The sequence below is a fragment of the Hypomesus transpacificus genome, chromosome 16 (genome assembly GCF_021917145.1).
Source record: "Hypomesus transpacificus isolate Combined female chromosome 16, fHypTra1, whole genome shotgun sequence".
NCBI lineage: Eukaryota > Metazoa > Chordata > Actinopteri > Osmeriformes > Osmeridae > Hypomesus > Hypomesus transpacificus.
In genome coordinates, this window is record NC_061075.1 from 2377811 (window position 1) to 2405269 (window position 27459).

At 48.6% G+C, this 27459-nt stretch overlaps 2 protein-coding genes across 4 annotated transcripts; one reads left to right on the forward strand and one right to left on the reverse strand.

Annotated features, from left to right (window-relative positions):
• The first annotated feature begins 690 nt into the window (after positions 1 to 690).
• Positions 691 to 21581, forward strand: eya2 (EYA transcriptional coactivator and phosphatase 2). Of its 3 annotated transcripts, none has more exons than XM_047036819.1 (16): positions 691 to 1100; positions 9977 to 10041; positions 10260 to 10300; positions 10410 to 10575; positions 11136 to 11249; positions 12567 to 12643; positions 12792 to 12972; positions 13112 to 13248; positions 13397 to 13480; positions 15750 to 15839; positions 17351 to 17409; positions 19102 to 19262; positions 19544 to 19658; positions 19823 to 19944; positions 20217 to 20317; positions 20490 to 21581. In XM_047036819.1, exons 4-16 carry the CDS (start codon positions 10473 to 10475, stop codon positions 20568 to 20570), a joined length of 1425 nt encoding a protein of 474 aa, XP_046892775.1. In that variant the 5' UTR covers positions 691 to 1100; positions 9977 to 10041; positions 10260 to 10300; positions 10410 to 10472; the 3' UTR covers positions 20571 to 21581. The 3 variants fall into 3 exon arrangements, with proteins under 3 accessions (XP_046892775.1, XP_046892774.1, XP_046892776.1); XM_047036818.1 differs by having other exon boundaries at positions 10456 to 10575; XM_047036820.1 differs by lacking the exon at positions 691 to 1100 and adding an exon at positions 9529 to 9635 and having other exon boundaries at positions 10456 to 10575.
• On the reverse strand, positions 21370 to 27234 carry tgm5l (transglutaminase 5, like). The gene is made up of 14 exons (XM_047036817.1): positions 27141 to 27234; positions 26736 to 26915; positions 26279 to 26512; positions 26068 to 26186; positions 25695 to 25823; positions 25182 to 25359; positions 24856 to 24991; positions 24673 to 24776; positions 24302 to 24541; positions 24012 to 24074; positions 23576 to 23785; positions 23258 to 23415; positions 22534 to 22670; positions 21370 to 22206 (listed from the first exon to the last, which is right to left on the reverse strand). Exons 1-14 carry the CDS (start codon positions 27193 to 27195, stop codon positions 22053 to 22055), a joined length of 2097 nt encoding a protein of 698 aa, XP_046892773.1. The 5' UTR covers positions 27196 to 27234; the 3' UTR covers positions 21370 to 22052.
• Between the last annotated feature and the right edge of the window lie 225 nt (positions 27235 to 27459).

Genomic DNA, 27459 nt, shown 5'->3' on the forward strand with positions numbered 1-27459 from the left:
TGAGATAGCTACAGTGTAGCAAAGGTAATTTGAACTATCTCATGACATAGTTTATTTTTGTAATTTAGCTTGAGAGAATCTACTCTTTTTTACTTGTTAATGTTATACTGCAAATGATCTGGCCTAGGCCTAAATAAATTGCTTGACATGTAATATATGCCCATGTCAGCTACCGAAAAGGTGGCATTAGTAAATAATTCCGATTTTAAAAGCTTAAAATGATGCTAAGGTGATCTCCCAGAAGTGACGAAAAAAAAAACAGTCAAAAAGGTTGTTGCCATCACAAACATTGGTGATGTGGCCTTTTTGAAAAGGTGCATTAAGAGTAATTAAAATCTTGATAATGAATCTGCTGATTAAAATAGGCTTGCTGTCAGAATTTTCTGATTAATTATAAATCATTTGAGTGCTAAGAATCGAAGAACTTATCTACAAATCTGTCATGCGTAAGTCTGTCAACACTATATGGCTCCGCGTGAATGGCCAAAAGCTTCCAGGCATAATGTAAACAGCTGCCAAGAAAGGAGCTCTTGACCAAACAAAGATAGAGGTGAGATAAAAGAGATTAAGAACTAATAGACTCGAGCTATTTTGTTAAGTGAAGAAAAGAAGTCAATTGAAACTCAACAACGCGCGCGTGCACTGTCTTTCTCCAGCTGATATACAGCACTCCTAGACCTCCACACACACGCACACACACACACACGCACCCACACACACCACGTCAAGTGAACACCCCGAAGAGGAGGAACCAAACTTTGCTCATTTACTTAACAGTTCTCCACCGCCGCCGAAGCGAAAACGTTCCTGGAAGTGGAAGGTACAAACGTTACCGATACGGTTTTATGCGTGAATGCTGTCAATTCGGCTTTATGGACAGACTGATCTAGTGGTGGGCGGAAAGGGATCGAACACAAATCTACCAATTCATCTTCAGAAGAGGATATGTGTCCATAGCGAGAGGGCAAACTCCTCTTGATTGTGCCGGACAATCGATTATACAGATTTGTGAACATTCTGAATTTAGACAACAGTCACCACGCTGACATGGAGAGACTGTTCTGAATCACCGAACTTCCCAGTTTTCAACTTAAAGGATGGTAAGTGAATTAGTTCTTGAGTTATGCTTTAACTAATGGAAAATGATAACAAGCGAAGCCAATAGGAATACAATCAATAACCGTGGTATTGGAATTTTGTTTATTAGAGTATGATTGAGGCATTTATGTTGCCTATTATTAGCGTAGGTGTTTATATACATTTAGATTTCCACGATGCATATTTTATATTATGCAAGTTTCCCACATAGGCCTATATTTAAACTACTAAATTTAAGTTTTGTTCAAATGCGATTATGAAATGCTACAGAATTGTAGGTTAGTCCATAGCTAATTGTACAAGATACCTTTGCTTTGAATCAAGTTGACGCTGAATTCTATAGGCTATGCTATAATACATTCCCACGTATCAGTTAATCAAGAGACGATTTTGCTGCGCGAGATAGCTGAGTCAAAAACCTAAAATTTGTTTATGGCATAGCAAATTAAAGTAGTCACCCAATGTGGGCCTGTTTCAAATAAGAAATAGTCCAGCTGATTTAACCATAATACTGTAATATCAGATGTATAAATAATAGACACATTATTTATATATATAGACAAATAATATGAATGGAAATTACTTTAATAAAAAATGCCTTCTCTAATGCTATTCATTGAATGCAGTCTTCACATAATTTAGGAAAAATGTAGCATATTTGTAAATATGATGTGACACAAATTAAGGTTCATACTCATTTGAAAATAAGAATATAATTTATGTCATTAATTATTTGGTAAATTGTCCCACAATTCACATATGAATTCCATATTACACTTTCTGGTAACATTTTACATTTTCAAGAGTCCTTAATCTACCTAGGCATACTACTTCTTTGTCAGTAAAATACCTTTCCCAATAATACCTTACATTTGACCCTATCTTGTATATTGCCACCTTTTACTACAATACAGTAGTCCACCTTACGTATTGTTATGAAAGTCATTAAGATATATTATACAAGGCAACTGTCAATTTATTAAGGCCCTAAAAAAAAAATCTGTTTGAAAAGCTTTCCACTTTTTGTAAAGTTTGGTGTGTTGCCTATTCATATAAAGAGCAGAGAGACAGTGGGTACAGTATTGCTGCAAGCCCATTTTCCAGTTATAGCCTTTGTTTTCCTCATTGGCAATTGATTCCTTTCGAAACACATTCGCTTGGCTCAGGCACAGAAGATTGCACCAATCACTGGGAGCCGCCAGTAGTCAGGGACCTCATTAAGTAATTACAAGGAGCCACATTAAGCTTTTTTTTGAAGGCAGGTATTCATATTTATCAAGGAGCCCTTCATAGCTCTGGTCTAAAACCAGCATGTGTGTGTTTTTCTAGCCATTGAAATCACCTTTAAACACTTGTTTATCAGCCGCATTTAAGAGTTGGAGAGGCAAGGCTGCATCTGTCTCTGCTGCGTTCAGGATCAAATGTGTCTTTTCGTCGTCACAAAACCATCAACATCTTGACATTTAGATAGTTATTGTAAAAAAAATAAAACATAAGGTGTAAAAATGCATTTAGGAGTGTATACTTTTTTGAGTTGAACTGCACCATATGGAGGACAAATAGTTCCCCGAAAACTTTATTGAAGCATTTGATTTAATTGGTAGTCTCTTTTCTCTTTCATGGACTTTCATGGACTTTCTGCACCTTAAACTGTAATAGTTACCACAATCAATCAAATATGTTTGTTTTATTTGTTCAAATGATTTGATCATAATCTGTATTTGACGTCATCCCTCTTTGTCAAAGTCAGCCATCTGACTAAAATAATCGTTGCGGAGTAAATATCCCCAAAATGGGGTCGAGTTCAGAAAAATTACAGAATGTAAATCTCTAGAAGTCTGTACTTTCACCCCCACAAATAAAGTGATGGTAAGAAGCAAACCACATACCTTAGGCAGGGTGTGCTTGGGTGTGTTTGATTTAACCCTCGGTTTCGTCTCCTAATAACATTAGGCCCCATTTTTGGACGGCCTCTCTTATGCGGGACTCTCTCTCTCTCTTTATGGTTCGTATTACTGAGTCTAATAAATTGTGAATAAGCGGCAGACTAAAGTCCAACGCCGAGGAGAATTCCCCATCCTGGAGCGTGAGGCACCCCCCTCTTAAGAAAACACAAATTAATTCAGACTCCTCTGTAGCCAAAGGTTTGTGGAATGATAAATATTTTTATAGGAAGCTCTGCTCTTCCTGACTTTATCTGCACCAATTTCATTATTTTACGGCTAGCTTAAAGCCCCCCTCTCAAGGGCACACACACATACTTTTTCTTTCTCTCTTTCTCTCGTTCTCTCGTTCTCTCTCTCTCTCTCTCTCTCTCTCTCTCTCTCCCTCTCTCTCTCTCTCTCTCTCTCTCTCTCTCCCTCTCTCTCTCTCTCTCTCTCTCTCTGTCTCTCTCTCCCCCTCTCTCTCTCTCTCGTTCTCTCTTTTGTAGAACTACCTGCCCTTTATCAGGCTTTCATGACCAGCCTATCACACTGGTGAAATACTGTACAATTCTCAAAAAATCTAATACTGCTTGTTCAATTAGAATGCCTTTGACATTTTTTATTTCATTATCAACTGTTCTGAGACAGGGTTTAAAAAGCTATATATCCAAATACCAATGCCTTACGGTACAACAACAAAATCCATTTGATACATTCACAAATTCAACAACTGGAATTTGCTGACTCATTTATACACTGCATAACGTCCCCACCAACAATATGGCTCTTGTATTAAGCATCTAGTCCTGAAACTTGAACTAAGAAGTCTTACTAAAATCTCCAAACACTGAGACAATTGTTGATTGAAATCATCGTTGTCAAATCAAAAGCATAGCTATATTTCCCTCTCGAACACACTTTGTCAAAAGTACTACAATGAATGAAGACTAACATTTCAATTATGTGTTTTGAGTTGCATTGTGAAGAGTTTCTTTTAGAACCCCCCTACCCACAAAGCTCCCAGTACCTTTGCGTTTGTGTTCCTACACAATGACTACCTACCGCCCCCTAAAATCACCTCAGGTTATAAATGTGGAAGTAGAATTCAATAAAGGCCTTTTTTTCTAATCCTAAATGCCCTGGAGCAATAGGCCCATTGTGCTGTGTGAATGTGGGGAGGAGGAGGAAGAGAACGTGTAGAGTGCGTGTTGAGAGCAGGAACAGAACTGGAGCTGGAGCTGTTTGGCTCGATGTGCCTGAGCAGTTTGTGGAGAGGAACAGAAGTATGACCCTCACCCCTCCTTCTCTTCCCTATCTCCCTCCACCTCCCCCGCCTCCCCTCTCCCATTCTCCTATGCCCTGGGGAGCACCCAGGGAGGCCTGGGGCAATCCAACTCGGTGTGTCTGTGTGTGTCTGTGTGTGTGTGTGGGTGTCTGTGTGTGTGTGTTGAATCCTGGTCTGTCAGCAGACAACAGCTGTCTCTTTGGCTATCTCTGCTTTCCTTATCTCATTTCACAAAGCCACACACAGACAGGGAATGTCTTTAATGATTTTGGGGGATTATGGTCCAATTGTTTTGAAACGAAATTTGTCATACATGATATGCCATCATATATATATATAAATATATATATATATATGTATTCAGTGACATACAGAGTGTGCTGTTGACTACATAACTGACCAACCCAGTAATATACTGAAAGTCCTTGCTGTGCTGATCAAAGAGAAATGGCTAAATCAGGGGAAGTCCTTGCAGGTAGGTGTTTGTACTGGAGCTACTGGACAGCTGGACAGCTGCTAGCAACTGGAGCAGGCATTGTCATCAAGCATGGAGAGGGCAGGGAAAGGGGTGACGGGCAAATCTTTTTCTCCTAATGACTTCGAAAGAGTCAATCCTGTGTGTGTATTTGTGTGTGTGTGTGTGCACGTGTGTGTGTGCACGTGTGCGCCCACTCTTCCATCCGTGGAGCAGATGTTTTACCTGTGAGCAGAGCAGACCACCATCTGACTGAGGTCACCTAGTGCCTCACGTATCCCCCAGCTGAGGCCCCGGCTGCTGGGGGGGTCGAAGCAGCTGTCCCTCCTCCCTGACCCCGTCCCGGGGCACTGCTTCTGGGGAGACGTGGTCCGGCCTCTGGGGCCTCTTGGTGGTCCTGCGGGAGGGAGACATGGATACGATGAGAAGTATTAGAGGGTGTCAGAAACAGGGATTAGGAGGAGAGAGCCGAACGGGTGGTCAGACAGACAGACAGACGGGGTGGATGGAGAGATAGTGGGCGTATTGAAGGAAGGGCGCTTCATTACGGGGTGGTCCGGGGTGCAGCTGGTATGAAAAGCAGTCTTGTTGCTGGAAGTCTGTCAAGTGGAAAAGAAAGGCCACCGAGTCTGGGTTCTCGTGTTACGCTACAAATGAAAGATACCTCATTACCATTGGTTTCTTTCGCATGCTAAACAGAATTTCAATGTTTTCTTTGTGACCACGCTTAATGCAGAAGTTTGCTGCTTCGAGGCATTCATTGCTTTATGGTCGCCAAAGAGGATCTCTTAGAGGTAGTCTGCGATACCGGTTCGTTCCTATCCTCTCATGTTTCCTAGTGCCTGCCAGATCGCTGGAAATGCTTTATGTCTGATCATAGATAATGTGATCATCACACCTCATTTGCATCAGCCCTAACTGTGCACTGGTAGTGCGTTGATCAATGAGTTGTCCCTTAATGACAAACACACACACGGTACAGTGTTGAGGAGGCTCCTCCCCGATTGTAAATCAACTCATCAGCTCTTCACTGGGTCCCAATCCTTCTGTAACATCTGTCTTTAGACCACCAGCGTCTGGGACGCACAGCCCTGCAAGCCTCACAAATGGCCCCAGACCTCAACCAGCCTTCTCGTCTCTTAGTCTCCCCTGTTCCCTGACCCACAGACACCCATTCCCCCATAACTCCAGCTCCAGAGTCCGCTAATCGCCCAGTTCACCCCCAGTAACGAAGCACAGTTGGCCATCACCCAGCCCCCACAAACTTCCCAGCCACCCTAACCCCCCAGCTGCCCTCTCCTCAAGCTCTCCCCTACCCCACCCCCGCCCAACTGTTGGCCCCGCAGGCCAAAGATTGAGAGTTTGTCAGCCAGCTTTATTTATGAGCTATGAGGTTTAAAGGCTGCAGAGAGGGTAAAGCCACAGGCTGTGTGTGTGTGTGTGTGTTTGTGTGTGTGTGTGTGTGTGTGTGTGTGAGAGTGCGTGTGTGTGCTTGCCAGACATTATTTGCAAGACTTGATTGACCTTTGTGGATCATTACCCTACAATTGCATCTCCCACTTGACTTCCAGCGACTCAAGTCGATTGCCTGCCACAATACATCCAGGTTACAATGTGTACAACATTCATGACACCTCTTTCATGTTGTATAACTTTGTCTCTGAGGTGCAGCTTTCTGCCCAAAGGCCAGACGCCAGACCACGGAGGGCATCGACTGGCAGATGGCACTGGCTCTTAGCACGAGACCAGTCAGGAAAATGCGGAGCTCTACAATGCTGAAACATTGTACTGGGGCCCTTTGTTGAGGAGAGAGACTGTGGCTCTAGTGTGCTGAAGTGTATCCATTCCCCCCCAGGCAGAGAGACAGACTCCAGGGCTCCATATGGCTTGGTTGGAGATCGTAGGTCACCTTTGCCACCTCGCATGCCGCGCCGAGACCTGATGTGATCAATGAGAGGTCACCCCGGAGAAGGGTCAGATCTGATGTCTGACATGGTCATTTTTTTGTACACACTACATCCATTTGTTGACTCAGTCAACACAAATATATATATATATATATATATATATATATATATATATATATATATATATATATATATAATAGGCTTTGTGCAGACATGAGACTTCAATTACAAAACACATAAGTCCCTCTAAAGGTGACATGAGTCTCACCGTGTTGTCTAGCAGCATTTTGAACCCCATGGAGCTGCGCCGTGATGCAACCCATCACAGGGCTGGAGAATACGATACCCGTGAAGAAAAAAAGAGAAAGGCTTTTCCAGAAGAACTCCAGGACCCAGGTGGACCTGGGGCCTGGCAGGCCCTGGCCCCTGTTGGGTTTGTTTTAGCTCAGTTACAAGCAGGGCCCTCGCCTGCTCCGCTGATCTGGGCTGATCTCCCTGTCTTCCCATGGCCTTTTGCTCCACGCCTGGGCCGTACCAGGAAGTGCTGCGTGCATCACGGGGACAGAGGGGAAGTCGGGCTGGGACGGGGGCAGCCCCGGTTCACGTTCCCATGTTCCCCCTGCTGCACGGCCAGGCGGAGCACGGCGCTCGGCCCCCGGTGCTCCGCTCTCCCTGGTCGGCGAGGTGAGTCAACAAGGCGGGTTTCCTCTGTGGTGTGGGGTGGCTGTCCCGGGCCGACACCCCTGATTGGCCGCGACAGGAGTGTGATGGGGGTGTAAGATAAAGGACGCGATTGGCTGAGACTCTCTCCGTCCGTGTTGGGGTTGGATTGAGCTCAGTTTACGGAGGGTACGCGGACTGAAAGAAAAATAGAAAGTCAAAAAAGGAGAAATATTCGGCGATGAAAGGAACCAATCCTGTTTTAGCGTGTGGAATACAGAGACTGGTCTAAAATGGAGGCAAGCCCTACCCCACATTTCAAGTGATTTTCTTTCTCTGCATGTGAAGATTTCATGTATGTGAAGAAGAGAAATTGCATGAAGAAGAAGAAGAATTGCATGAAGAAGAGAGATTGCATGTGAAGAAGAGAAAAAAAAAAAAAAAAAAAAAAAAATGACTAAGATTTCCTCGAGGGTTTTCCAGTTGTTTCCCCCTGCGGGTGACTGTCCATCACCTCTCCCTGTCACATTTACGGTCCACCTTATTTATGTTTAGATTACGGCCATTAACTGCCATCACGTAAGTGGTTTTAAAGGCCATTCACAGTAGGAATACCACTATTTGCTGAGAAAACACCCAATGCCTCAGTGAGTCATAGTCCCCTGTTTGAAGAAGCAAGGGGTTAGCTTCATCAGTCAAAGTTAGAGTAACGTATGATTCATCTTCTATGAGATCTGTCTGTCGGGCCCGGTGTTATTAACTGAGGAGACCTTGGAGTGACAGACATAATGAATGGAGGCAGGTCTTAAGGCTTCTGCTCATTTGAAAACCTCGGTAGACAGGAGGCAGTTAGGCCTCATCTTTTCTACTGCTGGATCATTTATGGAACATGCTGTCTCTCTCTCTAACTCTCTCTCTCTTACTTTCTCTCTCTAACTGTCTCTCGAACCCTCTCTCTCTCTAATTCTCTCTCCCTCTCTCTGACTTTGGTTTTGTTTTGTGAGTGCACTCACAAACACCTTTGCACGCCCTCTCGCGCGAGGGATTCCTCTCACACACACCGAGGAAACGAGCATCACGCTCACAGTTTTCCCTCAGCGCTCATTTCTTTCGTGCGACACTCCCTCGAGTGAGTGATTGTATGTACTGGTTTGGCCTCCATCTTTCATGGGTGTCTTCCATCTGTGTCACAGAGCTGTCGGCTGAGGCGGTGTGCATGGCCGTGGCCAGGGTGAAGTGGCCTGAGGCAGGGGAGGCCGAGCCCTGACCCAGGGGGTTCGGGGAACAGGAGGGAGTTTTTGTGTCCCCATTTTTTAACCTTGCTGCCCTAACTTGACGTCTGGTGAACTGGTTCTCTCATTTGTCACCTCAGAGGGAACTGTGACTTGTTGACAAATGAAGCGGTGACTTGTGGCTTGGTGGTTAAGCCTGCTCTATCGGTTGTAAACATGGCTTCTGTCAGTTGAAACATTTGAAACAGAAGGATCTTAAAAGTATGGGGAAACCGTTTTCTAGCTGTGGTTCAACTGGGGACCTCTCAGCATCCGGAAGAACGAGAGAGGAAGAGAGAGTAACCTGCAGAACCTGACCAGGGGTCACATGGGTAGACTCACACAGCCGTAGTCCTTAGTACACTTCCTGTTCGGAAGAATGAAGAATGTTGGCATTGACCCTGCAAGCTCTAACCCACTGACCTATCAGTCTCCCTTTCTCTCTCCCACCCTCTCTCTCTCACTCTCTATTTCCTCTCGTCCTCTTCATTTCCCATATCCTCTCTGTCGAACTTAGGTTATTTATTCATCGTTCCCCTTTATCATTACCCCCTAACTCTTGTGTGGTACACATTTTTTCTTTCTCTCCCACTTCCTCTCCACTCTCCCTCTGTCTTTGTGTGTTTATTTATCCTTCCCTTATTGCTTATGGTTCATCTATGTTTCTGGCCTCTGTTGAGATGACGGTTGGCCGTGGGTAGCATTTCCTTGTGTGCCGTGTCTCTGCTGGTTAGGTCTTGTTGAGTTCAGTACTAGAATACTCTTTATGTATGTGTCACTCATGTCACGCTTATCGATTTACAAAGTGCTTATCTAACGTGCTGCCCATGCCAAAAGTTTGCTTGGCGCTGAAGGATGACATTTCCCAGGAACTATGTCACCCATCAAGTTTTGGCTAACAGTCGTTTCGACTGGTGTCTGTCAATAGAGCTCCTAATGGGCGCATTCTTAAATAAACCTCTCTCGACTTTTCTCTTCCTAATCCACATCACCTCTTCAACTGTGTGACTCAGGGTAATTATCGTCCCTCTCCCTCCCTTATTCCCCCACTCTCTCTCTTTCCCTCTCCGCCTCTCTCTTTCTCCCAACTCCCTCCCCCTATCTTTCTCTCGTTCCAACGCTCCCTCTCTCTTCGTCCCTCTCTCTTATTCCCCCTTCTCCCTCCCCCTTTCTTGCTCTCTTTCCTTCCCCCCCTCTCTTTCACCCCCCCCCCCCCTCTCTCTCTCTCTCTCTCTCTCTCTCTCTCTCTCTCTCTCTCTCCTCCCCCGTCTCTCTGGGGTGTTTTGGCCTGTGGTTTGTTGCCGTGTGTCATTCACCTGCATACCTCTGATGACTGTTTTCCTTTGTCTACCCAGAATAGCTGACAGGGAGCGAGGATCTCCACTGACTGGGCTGTGACAGGAGAGCGCTTCACCGTCAGGTACGGTCTAAGACCTTTGTAAAGATCCGATTTTTGACAGCAGGTCTCTTGCCTAACATCCAATACAGGCTCATACTTGTGTGGATTACAGTGAACGCCTCGCCACGACAAAGTGTTGTATAATAGGAATTGCATCGTTTAATCCTTGATCCATGCAAATCATATTTTTGTTCTTTTTTGAGACATTGTTGATTTTATTTTGACAATCCCATACACAGGGCCCCTGACGATCCATTTTAGACACTTTCTTCTTCGACAGGTGAGTTTCAATTTTTTTCTCACAACCGCCTAGAAACTTCATTTGTCTTCTGGCCATGTCTGAGGTCTAGGGCCTGCTTTCGGTCTAACTTAGTTTGACCCTCCTCTAGACCCATCTGCACCTGCTGACGGTCCCCTTTCCTCCTCTTGTGTCAGCTCACCCGAGAGCAGTGATGGCGGCATATGGACAGACCCAGTACAGCCCCGCCCTCCAGCCTGCCGGACCCTACGCACCCTACACGCACCACACGCAGGGCTACAGCATGCCCTCCTACAGTGAGGACCCCCCCCACTCCCCTCTCTCTCTCTTGGGCATTTCTCTGTCTATATTTGTATCTTTATATATTTCTATCTCTATTTTTCTCTTTCTCTTTTTATTTCTCTCTCTCTGTCTCTCTGTCTCTCTCTCTCTCTCTCTCTCTCTCTCTGTGTCTCTCCCTCTCTCTGTGTATCTCTATCTCTCTCCCTCTCTCTGTGTGTCTCTCTCTCTCCCTCTCTCTGTGTGTCTCTCTCTCTCTCCCTCTCTCTGTGTGTCTCTCTCTCCCTCTCTCTGTGTGTCTCTCTCTCTCTCCCTCTCTCTGTGTGTCTCTCTCTCCCTCTCTCTGTGTGTCTCTCTCTCCCTCTCTCTGTGTGTCTCTCTCTTTCCCTCTCTCTGTGTGTCTCTCTCTCTCCCTCTCTCTGTGTGTCTCTCTCTCCCTCTCTCTGTGTGTCTCTCTCTTTCCCTCTCTCTGTGTGTCTCTCTGCAGTAGTGGTGCACATGCACACTCATTGACATACGGATTACTTGCTGCAAGAAAAGTGGTCTAAGGAAGCCCCTCCTCTCTCTCCCATGTCAGACATTAAAACCGAGGATGGTCTCAGCCACTCCCCAGGACAGAACAGCCTCCTGGGCTACTCAAACTTCAGCAGCACTCCACCGAGCCAAGCACTCTACAGCTACTCCACACACGGTGGGTCACACACACACACTGTCCACGCACTCTATGACCCAGACAAACATGCGACGGTCATACGACGACACGCAGACACACACCACCCTCACCCAAACCTCATCGTCCGGACTTCTCGCCGACTGAGCGAGGGGGTCCTTTGGTTCCAGGTGGGCGTCCGTCGCAGTGCCTGAGCAAGCCCCGTCTGTCCTCCACCACACCTGTTGTCCATTAGCTGCGGTCTGGCCTCCTGGCGTCAGCCGTCTCGCCCCTCTCCTCTGGGGGTCAAACCCCCCTCCTCCACCCAGACCTACAACACTGCCCCACATGGACGTGTGCTGTGTGTTTGTGCGTGCGTGCGTGTGTGTAAGTACGTGTGTGTTTGCGGGGAACGATGTGAAAGACATCCAAAGAGAAAACGTGTGTGTTGTCCATGTGTGTTTTTGGTGTGTTTTCTTTTTTTTCTTCACCCAAACATTCCTCAGTTGTCCGGCGCCCAAAGCATGCTTCGCTCAGTATGACTTTATGACTTTCAAAGCAGCGTGAAATTGACCCTCTCCGTCAAAGGCGAGAGGTGAAGGTGCATGTTGTGGGTTTGGCTCTCATGCTGGGACTTGAGACCCTGGCGGGGGCCGGAGCGGGGGGGCCCTCGGCTCCGGCATCATGGCTGGGGAAAGGACACGAGTTTCTATATGTCCCCCCCCACCCCCCCACCCCCCTCTCTGTGTGTTGTGCTCCATGTACATGTGGCAAAAATGGAGAGACAACTCCACCCTTTTTTCTTTCTTTTTTGTTTTTTTTTTCAGTTGAGAGGGACCACAGCTGTGACGGTCGAATGTTCTTTCTTAAACAGTAGAATGGGTAAATCCCCTCCAAAGACATGGGGGTTGATTTGATGGGAGGGGGCGAGGAGGAGGACGTGGTGGTGGAGGTGGTGGAGGAGGGAGGTAGAGTGTTTTGAGAGGTGTTAACAGACCCAGTCAGACTGGGGGGAACGGGCGCCTGGAGGAAGGCATTCCTCCTGCAGGGCTGAGCACTGGGATGTGTCTCCACGAGAGCTGCCGAAGCAGGAGCGCTCCTTCCCACCCGTGACGGTTTGTCGGCCATAAATCCATCCAGGCTTCCTCCAGAGCGGAGCCGTCTGTGGAGGGGCTGGGCTGGAGCAGGTCAGGGTTGAGCAGGACCTGGTGTCCATCAGCTCGGTACTTCCCAGCTCCGGACGCTTGACTTTTGAAAGTTTCGACTTTTCCACCCCCCGCGCGCTTCTTTTATGTCGATCTGGTCTACGGGTTCTCCTACTGGGCCACTTGAGTGATGTTTTGATTTGTTGTTTTCCAGGTGGCAGTATTTCATCTGGAATTTTCCAAGGATCAAATGCGATCACCAGTTCAACTCCATTTAACCCCACGCAACAGGTACCGGATGCTCTTTGACTGGTAACAGTGGGTTCACTAAAAGCAACACAATGGGTCCATCTCCGGAAGTGAAATGAATACGTTGAATTCTTCCTGGTGTGAGATGTGCTCATGGTGTGTGTGTGTGTGTGTATGTGTGTTTTGTCAGGATTTCTCTGCCTACTCCAGCTACAGCCAGAGCCAGTACTCTCCTTACTACAACTCCCACTACAACAGCCCGTACCTTGCAGGCAGCAACATCAACCCAGCCGCCATCACCTCCCCCTTAGCCTATCAGCACCCGGAACACCCCGTAGTGCTGCCCAATCACAGCCCACAGTCACATTCAGGTAAGGAGGTGGTAAACTGGTCTTCCTCTGCAGGGGGGTTTATCTCATCGAGATCTTTACCGTTCCAGACCCTTTGATTAACATCTGTGTGCATGTGTGTGTGTGTGTGTGTGTATGTGTGTGTGTGTGTGTGTACCAGGAGAATACCAACTGCCCCCCAGCCCCCCCACGCCAGGGAAGGAGGAGGGGGTCCCGGCTCGACGAAGCTCAGATGGAAAGCTGAGAGGCAGGAAGAGAGTCAGCGACCCCACCCCCCCCCTGGACTCTGATATAGAGGTAACGACACGACCCCCCCCTCCACACACACACACACACACACACACATACCCGCCCGTCAAACCTGGATGTGGCCTTCACCACTGCGGTTCTCATGAAGCGACTGAGGCGCTCGCTGACCGGGCTCTGTGTGCTTTGTGCTCCGCAGCGCGTGTTCGTGTGGGACCTGGATGAGACCATCATCATCTTCCACTCTCTCCTCACAGGGAGCTTCTCCACGCGCTTTGGCAAGGTACGCTCCCGGCGACAGCCGTTCCGTCATCTCACCGGCCTCCCTTTTCTCCATCACAGGCTTCCCGTCCATCCCATCGGTCATTCCCCCCCCCCCCCCCCCCCCCAGTCTTAGCGTCACCCACTTTTGTTTATTTGACTTTGCTCGCTAGGCACGTCGGGGCTTCTAGCTGTGTGTTTGGCCCCTTTTTCGTTTCTCCCTGTCTTTTTCACACGCTGGGTGTTTCCCCCCCCCCCCCCTCGCTGACCTCCGGTCTCTTTACACAATGGACCGGGGGATTGTTTGTCCGTGCACGGTTCCCTGCCGTGTGACTGACAGGTGATGGGCTTCGGCGTAACAGACAGCCAGATGACGAGGGGAACGACATGGGTGTTTCTTGTTTTTGGCTCGCACCGCTGTTTGGAATTCTCACGCTTCCCCCCCGGCGCTCGGACACAGGGGGAGCGGGGGGGGCGTCCTCCGTCTTGCCACGCCCTTGTTTCTTTTTGCTTTCGGTTGCCGAGGGGGGGATGGAGGGGTGGACCCGTCCAGCGCCTGACCGACCGACGCTGCACATTCTCGACGACGCCCACCCGGCTGCTCGCGGAACCAGGGGTCTCGAAATGGACACACTTCTGGAAGTCCCCACACGTGGATGAGGAAAGATGGACGATGAGGGCTGAGTTAGGAGGAGGGACCCACGCCCACAACATGGAGATGGTCCAGTCCAGCTGAGATTCATGTGATCTGTTTTCGGATCCTTTCTGATCCTCTTGAGGGGCTAGTGTTTACATCAGGTTGAAGTTGTCTGTGTTTAACTGTAGTCAGTTTCTGTTGTATGATGTCTGTATCCAGTAAATACGGTCTACGGCTTCATATGTACCTGATGGTAAACTAGTGTGTGTGTGTGGGTGTGTGAATGTGTGTGTGAATGTGTGTGTGTGTGTGTGTGCGTGTGTGTGTGTGCAGCCCAGACAGGGCCCGGGCGGCAGAAGAGTAATGGGCGTGCTGAAAGACAGTTGTTTTCCTCTTCCACTGAGAAGATGAGGTGAACCATGGAGCACATGAGGATTTTATTCCCTCCATAAGTGCTCCCCTTGTATCTCATTCATCATCCTGCAGGCTGCTGCATGGGAGCCCTATAGCGTGTGAACTCCTTCCCAGGGCCTCGCCATGCTCACAATCACGTCCACCGTTCAGGACATACCAAAAGAGGAGTGGAATTGCTTGGATTGTAGTTTTTCACTTTTTTGGGGAGTGTGTGTGTTCTCCTTTTTTCGGTCATTCCTTTCTAAACATTCCCGGCTGTAATTAACTGGAATTATTTCACCTCAGAACTTCTGCATTCAGAGAGGCTGGGTATTAGATGATGGTGATTACAGATAATGACCCCAATTAAGACCCAAGCCCTGCCCCGCCTCCACCTTCTCCCTATTCTCCTTTCCCCCCCCTCCTCCTCCTCCCCCTCTCCTGCCTCGCCTGTTTCCTCCACCCCCTTCATCTCAAGCCTCCAGACCACTCCTCCTCTCCTTGGCCTCCTCTATTCATCAAACCCATTTCAGTGGCCGGACGAATGTCTCAGAGGCGCTAATCTGATAGTCACCTTTGGCTGACGTCTCAGTCGCTGTTGTGTTCTCCTGCCAACCTGTAGATCCAGTCAGTACAGCACAGCACCTGACCTGTCAACCGCAACAATACCCCAGCAAAGTTTACACCCACAGGCCCAGTCCAATGAACAATGGGTTCTCCTGTGGCTGTCAAGGGATATTTTGGAACGAGCTCGTTAGGGAAATGAATCGGAACCCATGTTGGTACTCATTCATTAAAACCCAGCACTTGGGTTCAGGGGAATGAGAGAGAGAGAGAGAGAGAGAGAGAGAGAGAGAGAGAGAGAGAGAGAGAGAGAGAGAGAGAGAGGAGAGAGAGAGAGAGAGAGAGAGAGAGAGAGAGAGAGAGAGAGAGAGAGAGAGAGAGAGTAGTTGAGAGTGTAGTTGGTAGGCATGATTGACACATTTTTAATGACACTTCCTCATAGGCTGATAGAACCTGTTGTGTCAGTCAAGCAGCTGAGCTGCCAGCCTGTTGCACGGCTGTTTAAACAGACAGGGAGGAAAACAAGGACGGTTGGTTCCTCGGATTAGACGCTTGTCAATTATCAAAGGCCAAAGCGATTTAGTTCACTTCCTCTGTTTGTTTGTGGGTTCCAGTCACTACTCTGTTGCTTACATAATGACATGTTTTAACGTCAAGCAAAATGTTTTTGTGTGTGTGTGTGTGTGTGGGGGGTTAGGACTCTTCCAAAGCCGTGTCTCTGGGGCTGTGGATGGAGGAGATGATTTTCAACCTGGCCGATTCCCGTCTCTTCTTCAACGACTTGGAGGTGAGACTTCACAACATCCCTCCCTCAGAACAATCCGGTACAGTTCCTCCCCCCTCTGTCCCAACGAGGTATGAACAGAACTATGTCTACCACTCGTCAGTGACAGAACAATACGACGACATGTTTGGACTAATAAAAGGACAAAAAGCCTCCTTTCATTGAAAGGGAGAGAACATTGTGTGTTTGGTAATTATAGGTGTGTGTCTGTCTCTGAATGAAAGACATGTCACGGGGGAGGAGGGAGGGCTGAAAAAGGAAGGAGGCCAACAAAGCCGTTTTGCCTTTCTTCTCAACCCGACCCGTGTCGGCACAACTTATTTGTCATGCCGTAGATGTTTCTGGGCCTCCGATTAGATTTGTCCATGAGTGGCTCAGCAGAATGTGCAGTGGACTCTCTCTGTCCACGGTCGCTTTATGAGTCTGAGATCATTTCGTGTAAACACAAGAGCCGGGAAAGCACTGCAGTTTGAGTCTGAACGGGAAGGTTTGGGATCATCTGTACATTATTCCAGTCATGTGGCGACTACATGCTGGATCTCATTTATGGAAGGACATTTTTCGTCTTCACAGGACCAGTTACAGTCCTGTCAAAGTCAGACCCAATACACACGTATTTTTAGGGCCAAATCGTGTAATTAAATCCCACTCAACTTTAAGAGGTGTTGAGCGCTGCTGCTGTGGCTTGGTAATAGAGCTGTTCTGGAGCCTGGCGTGTTGTCTGCGCCATGGTAACGGGCCTGTGTGGGGCTGCGGGGGCCGAGTGGGAGTGGGCTCCCAGCGTGAGGGCAGAGAGGGAGAGCGTGATGGTGAGGTAGCGTCTTCCTCTCTCTCAGGCTGGCTGAAAGGTGATAGGGCCCGGGGCCTGAAGGAGCAGGCCCAGAGAAGGGCTACGGTAGGAGTTAGTGGCCTACCAGGACTCAAGAGATGAGAATACCAGAGAGGAAGTTCAGAGGGAAAGAATTAGGCTGGAGAGAGAGCGGAAGAGGGAGCAGGGGAGGAAACAGGAGACTGGGAGAAAGGGGGAGAGGGGGAGAGAGAGAGAGAGAGAGAGAGAGAAAGAGAGAGACAGAGAGAGAAAGAGAGAGAGAGAGAGAGAGAGAGACAGAGAGAGAGAGAGAGAGAGAGAGAGAGAGAGAGAGAGAGAGAGAGAGAGAGAGAGAATATATATATATATAAAAAGACATAAAGAGAGTGAGGAAATTCCCTAGAAGAAATGTTTGCTAAGATACATCATCATTTTTTGGCAGTTAATACAAGTGGGTGTATTGTTATTCTGTTTGGACGTGGCATCAGGTAGGGATGGTGTGTCGCCACGCTCCTTTCTCTCTCTCCTCTCTGGCGCCTCCCTGTCTTTGCTTCCAGCAGCTTATTTCTGCCCCCATGCTGCCCTACGTTCGAGTTTTTGTATTTTTCATTTGGTTCTATGGTTCCCCCGAGGCCTGCCCATGCACATCTCACCTCTGACACAGATCTCCTTCACTCATAGATCTGTTTCCTCTCTCATTTCCCAGGAATGTGACCAGGTTCATATTGATGACGTGGCATCCGACGACAATGGCCAGGACCTGAGGTACACTTCCCCCTCTTCTCCTCCCTCACCTCTCCTCTCCTCCTCCCTCACCTCTCCTCTCCTCCTCCCTCACCTCTCCTCCTCCCTCACCTCTCCTCTCCTCCTCCCTCACCTCTCCTCTCCTCCTCCCTCACCTCTCCTCTCCTCCTCCCTCACCTCTCCTCCTCCCTCACCTCTCCTCTCCTCCTCCCTCACCTCTCCTCCTCCCTCACCTCTCCTCTCCTCCTCCCTCACCTCTCCTCTCCTCCTCCCTCACCTCTCCTCCTCCCTCACCTCTCCTCTCCTCCTCCCTCACCTCTCCTCCTCCCTCACCTCTCCTCTCCTCCTCCCTCACCTCTCCTCCTCCCTCACCTCTCCTCTCCTCCTCCCTCACCTCTCCTCCTCCCTCACCTCTCCTCTTCTCCTCCCTCACCTCTCCTCTTCTCCTCCTCCCTCTCCTCTCCTCCTCCCTCACCTCTCCTCCTCCCTCACCTCTCCTCTACTCCTCCTCCCTCTCCTCTCCTCCTCCCTCACCTCTCCTCTCCTCCTCCCTCACCTCTTCTCCTCCCTCACTTCTCTTCCTCCCTCACTTCTCTTCCTCCCTCACTTCTCCTCCTCCCTCACCTCTCCTTCTCCCTCACCTCTCCTCCCTCACCTCTCCTCTCCTCTTCTCCTCCTCCCCTGTTCAACCCCTGAACCAGACGTTCCCCCAGGGTTTTTCGCACACAGAAGGGGCTATGGAACAATATATCTCTCATTCTCTCTCTCTGTGCCTCTCTCTCACTCTCTCTCTATCACCACCACCCCCCCTCTCTCTGTCTCTCTCACACACATGCACTAGCAAAAAGAATATATCAGTGTATCACCCATCATCCCTCATCAAAATATGCCTATGTCATCCCTCTGTCACCCTCTTCCTAGACATTTTACAGCCTAAAGTGATGAATCATTTTAAAACACAAATACATATTTGTACCAGAAGACAACATCAAAGTGCCCTTTTACATTCCTTCACTTTAAGCATAGTCAGGAATGTTACTCTTTTCCTCGCTGTTTTGTTGATAACTCACTATACAGGCTGTTACAACTTGCTTCTAAGCACCCTCAACAACCCTGCTGGCACGTTTGGCAGACTACCATAGGGTTAGCACTGATCATGGCAACTGAAAGCACAGATTTGTATGCAAATACCTGTGGGTATCCTTCCAAACATCACAATGAACCACGTTTTCATGTGTCCATTCTATCCACTAAGCCCAAATCCAACCCGTATTCAAATCCAATCCCGTATTTTCATTGGCCCTTTTAAACCAAATCCACTCCACCTTCCCCATGAAAATGTCCTGCCGGCGCTAGAGCCTCTCGAACACGATTTGTACCTCGCAAAGTGCACTAATTGTACACTGCATTGGATAAAAGCGTCTTAGTTCGAACGTCGAGGGGAGTGGAGTGAAGCGTTGGGCTGGCTGCGAGGCTCATCCCGCGTCCTGCGCGTGTTGTGTCGGGGCTCAGATGGCTGAGCGGTGAGGGAGTTGGCCTTGTAATCAGAAGGTTACCGGATCGATTCCCCGCCGTGACGAAATGACGTTGTGTCCTTGGGCAAGGCACTTCACCCTACTTGCCTCGGGGGGAATGTCCCTGTACTTACTGTAAGTCGTATGTTGGATAAGAGCGTCTGCTAAATGACTCAATGTAATGTTGTCCTTCCTGCAGCACGTATAACTTTGGCTCGGACGGCTTCCAGAGCGCCACGGGGGCCGGGACCCTGTGTCTGGGCTCAGGGGTCCACGGGGGAGTGGACTGGATGAGGAAGCTGGCGTTCCGCTACCGTAGGGTAAAGGAGATCTACAACACCTACAAGAACAACGTGGGAGGTGGGTCGAGCTCCTTGTTTACTCTCTTACTGCACGCACACGACAACTCCACGACTGGAGGTTAATCATGGTCTGTGTATGTATAAGACATGGCAGCGGTGGAGGTTTGAACCCGGTACCTCTCAATTTGTAGTCCGGTGCTCTACCATTGAGTTCCACCCATACGCATAGTTATCCCATAAAGCCCCAATGGAAACCTCCTATGTCTGTGCAGTGCTTGGGCGTGACGGGGCGTGGTGTCTGTGGTTGTGTCCTTCAAGCCCTGTCTGTTGTTGTGACAGGTCTGCTGGGCAGTCCTAAGAGAGAGGAGTGGCTGCAGCTGCGGAGGGAGATGGAGGTTCTGACGGACGTGTGGCTGACACAGGCCCTCAAGGCCCTGGCCCTCATCAACTCCAGGTCACCGTCAAGCACCACACTGAGCCCCATTTCATTTGGAATCAGTCAAGTTCATGCCTTAGCTCCACCTCAGACACATTCTGGTGGGTGTTAGTGGGAGGATATGACGATGTCGAGTGATGACCCCACCGCCAAAGTGACCCCCTCCCCTCCCTCCCCCGCAGGCCCAACTGTGTGAACGTGCTGGTGACCACCACCCAGCTGATCCCGGCCCTGTCCAAAGTGCTGCTCTACGGCCTGGGCTCAGCCTTCCCCATCGAGAACATCTACAGCGCCACCAAGACAGGTCCGCCCACGCGCCTTCACACCCTTCACACCCGCACCGCACATGCAGCCAATCACAAAGAGACAGAGAGGGGAGGGGGGGGGGGGGGGGGGGAGGGCGGGCGGGCAGGCTGTTCCAGTCAGGAAAAACCACGTGTGTGTGCATGAGGGGATTTTCATATCCACGTAGTTGTGGTATGGAGGTGATATCTGCGGGCGGGTAGGGTCGATGTGGAGTCGTCTTTCTCGGCTGGCTGGTCACTGTCGTCTTGATCTCTTCCACGGGTCGCCCAGGGAAGGAGAGCTGCTTCGAGCGCGTGGCCCAGCGGTTCGGTCGCCGTGCGGTGTATGTTGTAATAGGAGACGGCGTGGAGGAGGAGACGGTAGCAAAGAAGGTGAACATCAACACCCCCACACCCGCCCACAGCCTCTGTGAGAGGGGAGAACACGTGGTGTTCGACCACACCTCCACATCACTCAGACTGGCCCATAGACACACCCACGGAAACGAGAACAAAACGTTCCCGTGTACTCAGCGCTGTTGTTGCTGTTGTTGTTGTGTTGCAGAAGAACATGCCATTCTGGAGAGTGTCGTGTCGCGCTGATCTGGAGGCTCTGAGCCATGCACTGGAGCTGGACTACCTCTAGGGGGCGCCAGCCGTCCCAGCCTGCCCTCCACCACTTCCTAGACACATCCCACGGACCAATGAGTGCGCAGGCAGCGGACATACACCCACAACTTCAAACCAAGACTATATGGGACCAATTTTTGCATCAGCAGGGAGTTGCATCTAGTTACTGGAAATAATACTCTCTTTTTTTTTCAATCCATTTCCGCCTCTCTTTTCATTGAAGGGGTCCCACTTTTGTATTGTAGAGTGTTGCACTGAAATACAATGACCCATTGCGCAGAAAGACATTAAATAGGGATTCAATGTTTTAGTATGTCTATCTATTTGTTAGTTGTATGTTTTCTTTATATGGAATAATAAGGAATAGGTTAATACAAACTTTTAAAGAGTCCTAACAAAAGTTTTATAGGTGAGAATTATTGCCAGCAAGTTATTTGAGAGGAGACAATTCTACTATCACTATTAATTCATTTTTAATCTTCAACAATTTTGTATAATATTTCCCCCAAAAGTTACTGTGTTTTAGTCAGTATTTAAGGAGATTGTTAAGAATAGTCTTAATAGAATTAGATTGACCTACGAAATGTGACCTATTTATTTGATCTGCATGAACACACAAACATCCAGAAAAATGATTTGGGCAATGGGTTAGCAGAATGTAACTCAGCTATCTAGAAAATATTCATTCTTTTTCAAACCGACTTTATTCCTCCAGAGTTCTTAAATTTGTTTTTGTTTTTTTATAAAAAAGAAGCTATAGGCTAGTGCTTGAATAGAAACCAGCTGTCTTCAAATGATGCTGGAATGTACATTTGTTGTCTTGTTTTATTGTTTCTCTCTCTCTGATGGTTTGTATTCTTGTATGCCATGAATCTGATGAACTGGTGTGGTGGTCTCTGGACGTGCATGTGCTCATTACACAGCCTGTCAGCTTAGCTACGATTTGTATATAATGTTTTATTGTTGACTTGTTTTCGACAGACAGTTATAATAGATTAATAAAGATAAATTAATTGTGTTCTGAGAATGAATTTCTGAATTGGTATTTATTGTTTACTTGAAAGATACATCATTATTAATTATTTTATATTATAATTTATTATTAAATTAAATATCTCATTAGTCCTTAAATTATTTTAAAATATTATTTAAAATGGGTGCAGTGAGTGATGTGGGACGTCTGCTGGATACAAAGACATAAGATGAGCAAGGCCTCCCTCTGCTGGATGTAAAATGAACTTCAAGAGAAGAGGACCCACTGGAGGGCATGGTGGTTCTCACTGACACACTCCTGACTACATTCACCAGAAACATTCAAGCCTTCAAGTACAAATGTATTTAACACATTCAAAACAAATGATACCAAAAAAACACTTCTAAATATATAAATAGCATAAATAGCATAATACTTCAGGTTTGCAGCACATAAAAAAACGCACGTACGTCAGTTGGAAATACTGAGCAACACTGTGCTAACATCCTAACTGTGGCCAGTAGTCTAGGGAGCCTTGACAGGAACCATGTGGAATCCTCTGACGACTGCAGGGTGGTTCTCCAGGGTCAGGCTAGCCTGCAACATCTTCACCCCCACCATCCGAGGTGTGAAAGAGACAGTCCTCTCCACACTGCCCCCTGGCTGAAGCAAGTGGATCCTACAGGTTCAGAGGGGACATAACCAGAATATTACCTCAGTGAAAGCAGAAGCAACTCACAACAAAAACATTTCACAAGTAGTATTTCTCAACCTCATCTGAACCGAACGTTTTCACAGGGTAAAGTTATAGAATACAATCAACCCCCACCTATAATACAGTTAGAACCACTCCCACGGTAGAAAATTATTTTGTCAATGCTTAGCACATTCTTTGTTGACAGTTCGGCAGGCTGTCAACCGTCACTCCTTAAGAAGGTATGTTTGATGCGTAACTGAGGTGGCTAAATACATCACAGAAGCAAATGACGGCTAACTCCACTGTTACCTTGAGTGAGCCTTCCCCTCTATCAACCCGGCGGCACACACAGTCAGAATCCCGCTGACTGGGACAGAGAAGGGGTTGATGAAGGCTACCACAGCCTGGTACTCCTTGTGTGGAACAATGGAGTCCTCGTCTGAAACCTGAAAAGAACCTCAACGATCAGCGTTCATCCCACTCCCTCTCCGAGCACAGCCATGACTACATGTGGGGAGGCCTTGTGTTGAAATACATTTATACTATGTTCATTTAGCGGACGCTTTGGTCCGAAACAGTGTACAGCTGGGGGATTTAAACTTGCAGCGTCTTGCACTGTAGTCACATGCTTCAACCTTGAGCTACACCCACCCTGAGCTACACCCACCCTGAGCTACACCCAGAGCTACACCCACCCTGAAATTCACCCACCCTGAGCTACACCCACCCTGAGCTACACCCACCCTGAGCTACACTCAACCAGAGCTACACCCAACCTGAGCTACACCCACCCTGAGCTACACTCAACCAGAGCTACACCCACCCTGAGCTACACCCACCCTGAGCTACACTCAACCAGAGCTACACCCACCCTGAGCTACCCCACCTCTGACACATCATTCACACAAAGGATCAAAGATTCAAGAGCTTTCGATGGAACATTTGGTGGGGAGAAAGTGTTCAGAGCCATGCGACGCCTTCTTTTCTGTCCGTGTGGAACCCCATCCTTCGGGGTTCAGCGAGAGGAGCCTACCTGTATGGAGAGCTCCGCGCTGGGGACGTTAATCTCCTCGGAGGCCAGGAAGGTCTGGGAACTGGCCTGGTCCTTCAGCACCACAGCCAGGTTGACCAGGTCCTCTCCCACCAGGCCCTCGTACTGGGACGCACCGATGTGGTGGCGCAGCACCTTGACTGCAGACACAGGCAGGGGGAGGAGAGAAAGAGAGGTGGGAGGAAATGGATGAGCTCCAATTGCCAGGGAAATGAACTAGTTTTTGGGACATTTCAAAGGATTCCAACGCATTCATGAATAGAGAGGATTCGACGAGTGTGTCGTCATTCGGGTTCTTACCTTCTAAGGGGGCTATCTGTATTAGGCTGTGGCTCTCCCAGAAGGTGTCTGAGGGGCTGTGGTCGTACGTCTTGGCCTGTGCGTTGACATGCTCTTTCAGGACCTTGGGTATGGCCTCCATGTTGGTGATGGTCACTGCAAAGGAGATGCTCTCCCCTGACACAGGCATCTTCAGCAGGGCCAGAGACACGGACAAGCCCTGGGTGGAACCTAAACAACACACAGAACCAGGCATAGACAACAGCGTGAGTCAAAGGAGACTTTCCTTTCATTGTCATGCCCTTCTGGCACATTCTAGACTTTCAATACAGTCAACTGAAGTTGGCTTGGTTTGAAATTACTACAGGAGGGTCAGGTGGTGGCACTCCTTCAGCAGAGACATCTTCATAGAGATTAAAGTTTGTCTCAAGGAGAGACACACAAGGAGAAGACGTACCTCTGCTCAGTGTTCCTCTTGGGGACACAGAGGACCCCCTGGACCTTGTACCCGATGACGGCGCTGCAATGACAAGAAAAACGTTTTAGTGATCGGTGGCGAGTCCGCTTTGAGGAACACCTTCATATCAAAATATTCACGTTCCCAATTCTGACTGCAATCGCCCGAGGTTATGGACCGATACGCTGACTGCATTTGAACACCCGCAAGATTCAACGCCGTGCACGCCATACGGACCTCTCGGAACCGCGAAAGCCAAAAGCCGCTGAGCTCCCCGAGTTTGCACTGACCTTTGGTGGCTTTATAATTGGCTGTGATGTTGCACGGCCGGGGTAAACCGACGGCCTTGGTGCAGACGAGGGAGCCCACCCTCTCCGTGTCGATGCTGCGGCTGATCACCTGACCCTGCCTCACCACGACCATGTGAACATCGGCGTTCACCTCGGCCACCACGAAGGGCACGTCGTAAGGCAGGTCCACCTGTCTGTCTCTGATGGCCCTTATAGGGGCGGGGCCACAGCAGAACACTCCTACCAGAGAGGACAGAGAGTCCAGTTAGAGAACGGAACCAGAATTCAAATGAGACCCTTATGATTGCGGTGTATTGTGCGTGTGCCTGCGTGCGTGTGCGTATGGATGTCGAGTCTCTGTGAATTCTCACCTCCGCTCCGTTCCTGTGGGGTGGGGTCTAACACTTGCCAGCCGTCCAATCCTGAGCCCAGGTCGGGACGTGTCATCCAACACTCTACCCATACATGGAAGTTCCTGTCAGGAAGAAAGTCACATTTTAGGTGGAAGACTACAAGCTAGGAGATGATGACTCATGATGGGAAGTTGCTCTCACCATATGCTCTCGGTAGTTTGGGGCAGTTTCATTCCTGTCTCACTGTAGAACTCCTCAATCACCAGGTTGCCATTGGTGTCGTGGGCGGAGTTGAAGTTAGTGACGACTCGGGTGGGAATACCAAGCACTCGCATGACTGGAACACAAAAACACATTCAATATTTGTCTTGGGAAATGGGGAAGCCTTTTCACGCAGCACCAGGTTTTGGCAATGTAGAAAATCAAATGACCTCCATTGTTATTTCAAAGAAGACAACAATATTGTAGGGACAGTAATGATGAGTTGGAATAATGGTTGGTAATTCTTAGTATCAAAGCATCATTACCGGTGCACATGACAGCAGCATATACCCAGCACTGGCCGTACTTGACAGGGCTGAAACCAGACTTGGCCCATAGCCTCAGAATGTCTTCACTTCTAGTCCACTTGGAGGGGGGTACTCCCTGACTGAAGTCCCCTGACCAGTTTCCTTTCAGGACGCCACGGTCGTCCTCACAGTTAATCTGAGAGGAGACAAAAAAGACTTTGGATGAAAGATATTTCAAAATAAAAGGTCAAATTGCATAGACTGGCACGTACTGGCAGAAGGGAACAGCCCACAGTGCTGCAGCTGTGCAAACTTGTTTCGTTGCTAACGTAGATGCCAAACGTATAGTACGCAAGCTGCTTCCGTCACAAAAGTCGAAAGATTGTGAAAGTTCACAAGTGTCACTGTCTGCTGTATCCCAGTTCAAGCCACAGCCTGTTTTATGAGGTAGAGTTTGGTTCTCAAGTTGTGAGAAAGTCACCTTAGTAAAACCCTGGAGGGGGGGGGGGGGGGGGTGCGTGTATAACTCACCATGGCCGACACGACCCTGCTGATATAGACGGGGTCTCCTCTACTCAGATAGTCCTGTTTGTGGTTCCTGCTGTGCTGGGGGCTGAGCTGTAGAATCATCATACAGATCTCCAGGATCCCTGGCTCATACTGAAGCACGGACATGGAGGGAGAGGGAGAGGGAGAGGGAGAGGGAGAGGGAGAGGGAGAGGGAGAGGGAGAGGGAGAGGGAGAGGGAGAGGGAGACGGAGACGGAGAGGGAGAGGGAGAGAGAGAGAGAGAGAGAGAGAGAGAGAGGTTGAAGGGTCAGTCACAGGGACTTGGATAATACACAGCATTCATCTGTCTTGGGCAGAGACAAAGTCCTGGGCGGAAGAAAATGCAGTGAGCTCACCTGGTCAAAAGACCATGGTCTAGACACAAGGTTGCTGGGAGGGCCCATGAAGAGCAGGCCAGATTCATTCTTGACATATTCATTCCTCTGGTCTTCAAAGGGAATGTACACTGCATCCTCTGTAGGTGGGACGAAAACTTTAGAACATTTCCAAAAGGGGCTGTTACGGATGTGAGGTGTAAATACCAGCCACTCCAAGGGGTTTCCTCACCACGGCACCAGGGATTACAGAGCAGGATGAGGCGTCCCACCATGTATGCCTTCTGGCAAATCTGGGTGAGCACATGCAGCTGCAGACTGTACTGGCCCACAGCGGCTGAGGCAGGGGTGGAGAGGAACACAGAGGGGGCAAGGGGATTGAGGCCCTCCTGGCTGAAACAGGCCCCCCATCCAGAGAGAGAGACCTCCTTGGAGAAGGTGACGGGAAAGGACACTCGGAGACGACCTGTAAGAAAGACGACAAGGCGTTAGTGTGGCCTGATTCAGAAGACAAGCACGAGAGGGGTCATCAGGCTGTTTCAGGTCTTTCAACACCGTCGACGACACAGCTGAGGCGCAGGTTATTCCGTCCCCAGATTCTGGCTTAGTAACTTGGCCGCGCCATGTAGTCAGTGTCATGTCACACTGAGAGAATGTAACCAGACCAAACCAAACGGAAGGCTCAGTACCTAGTAGGGCTTTGAAGATGAGGGTATCAGTTTGGGGGTTGAAGGGCCTGCCCTTGAGGTCCAGAGTGACTCGGAAGGGCGCTCCTCTTCGTACGACGAGGCTCCTGGATGTGAAGCCCTGTGTCTCATGACTCTGTTGGTTAGCCAGCTCCTCCAGGTTGACATATTGAACGCTTAAATCTGGAATCACACAGATAGAGTCACAAGGTGTACAACTACAGTTGGGTCCAAAACTGTTCGGACCGTTTCGGAGTGATTGAATGCAACAGAGAAACCACACGTTATGGAAACGGTGCACAACATAGAGTACAGAAATACGTTTCACAATTTGAAAGAAGTTTACAATTGACAAATGACAAATGTGGTGAAGAAAGCATTCATTGTGTGAGAAAAGCCATATCTCACCTTCCATTAGATTGAGTGTGTCTTCAGGGTTTTTCTCGGCGAAATGAGAACCCATTCTCTTTCCACAACTATTTAAAGAGCTCCATCCGCCCAACCCACCATTGATGAATAATTATCTGAATTATCCGTCAGAAAGTGTTGCTACATTAGAAAGTGGACCAACCGGTTTCACCCATAACTATGTGATATGACTGTAGTTGAAGGCAAGGCCTCGAGTGTTGAGCAACCACTTTTGTATGTCGTGAGTGCACACCTTTGACATTTAATCACACCCACTCTCTTGAACAGATGATGATATGTTGTGGTTGATACTGTACAA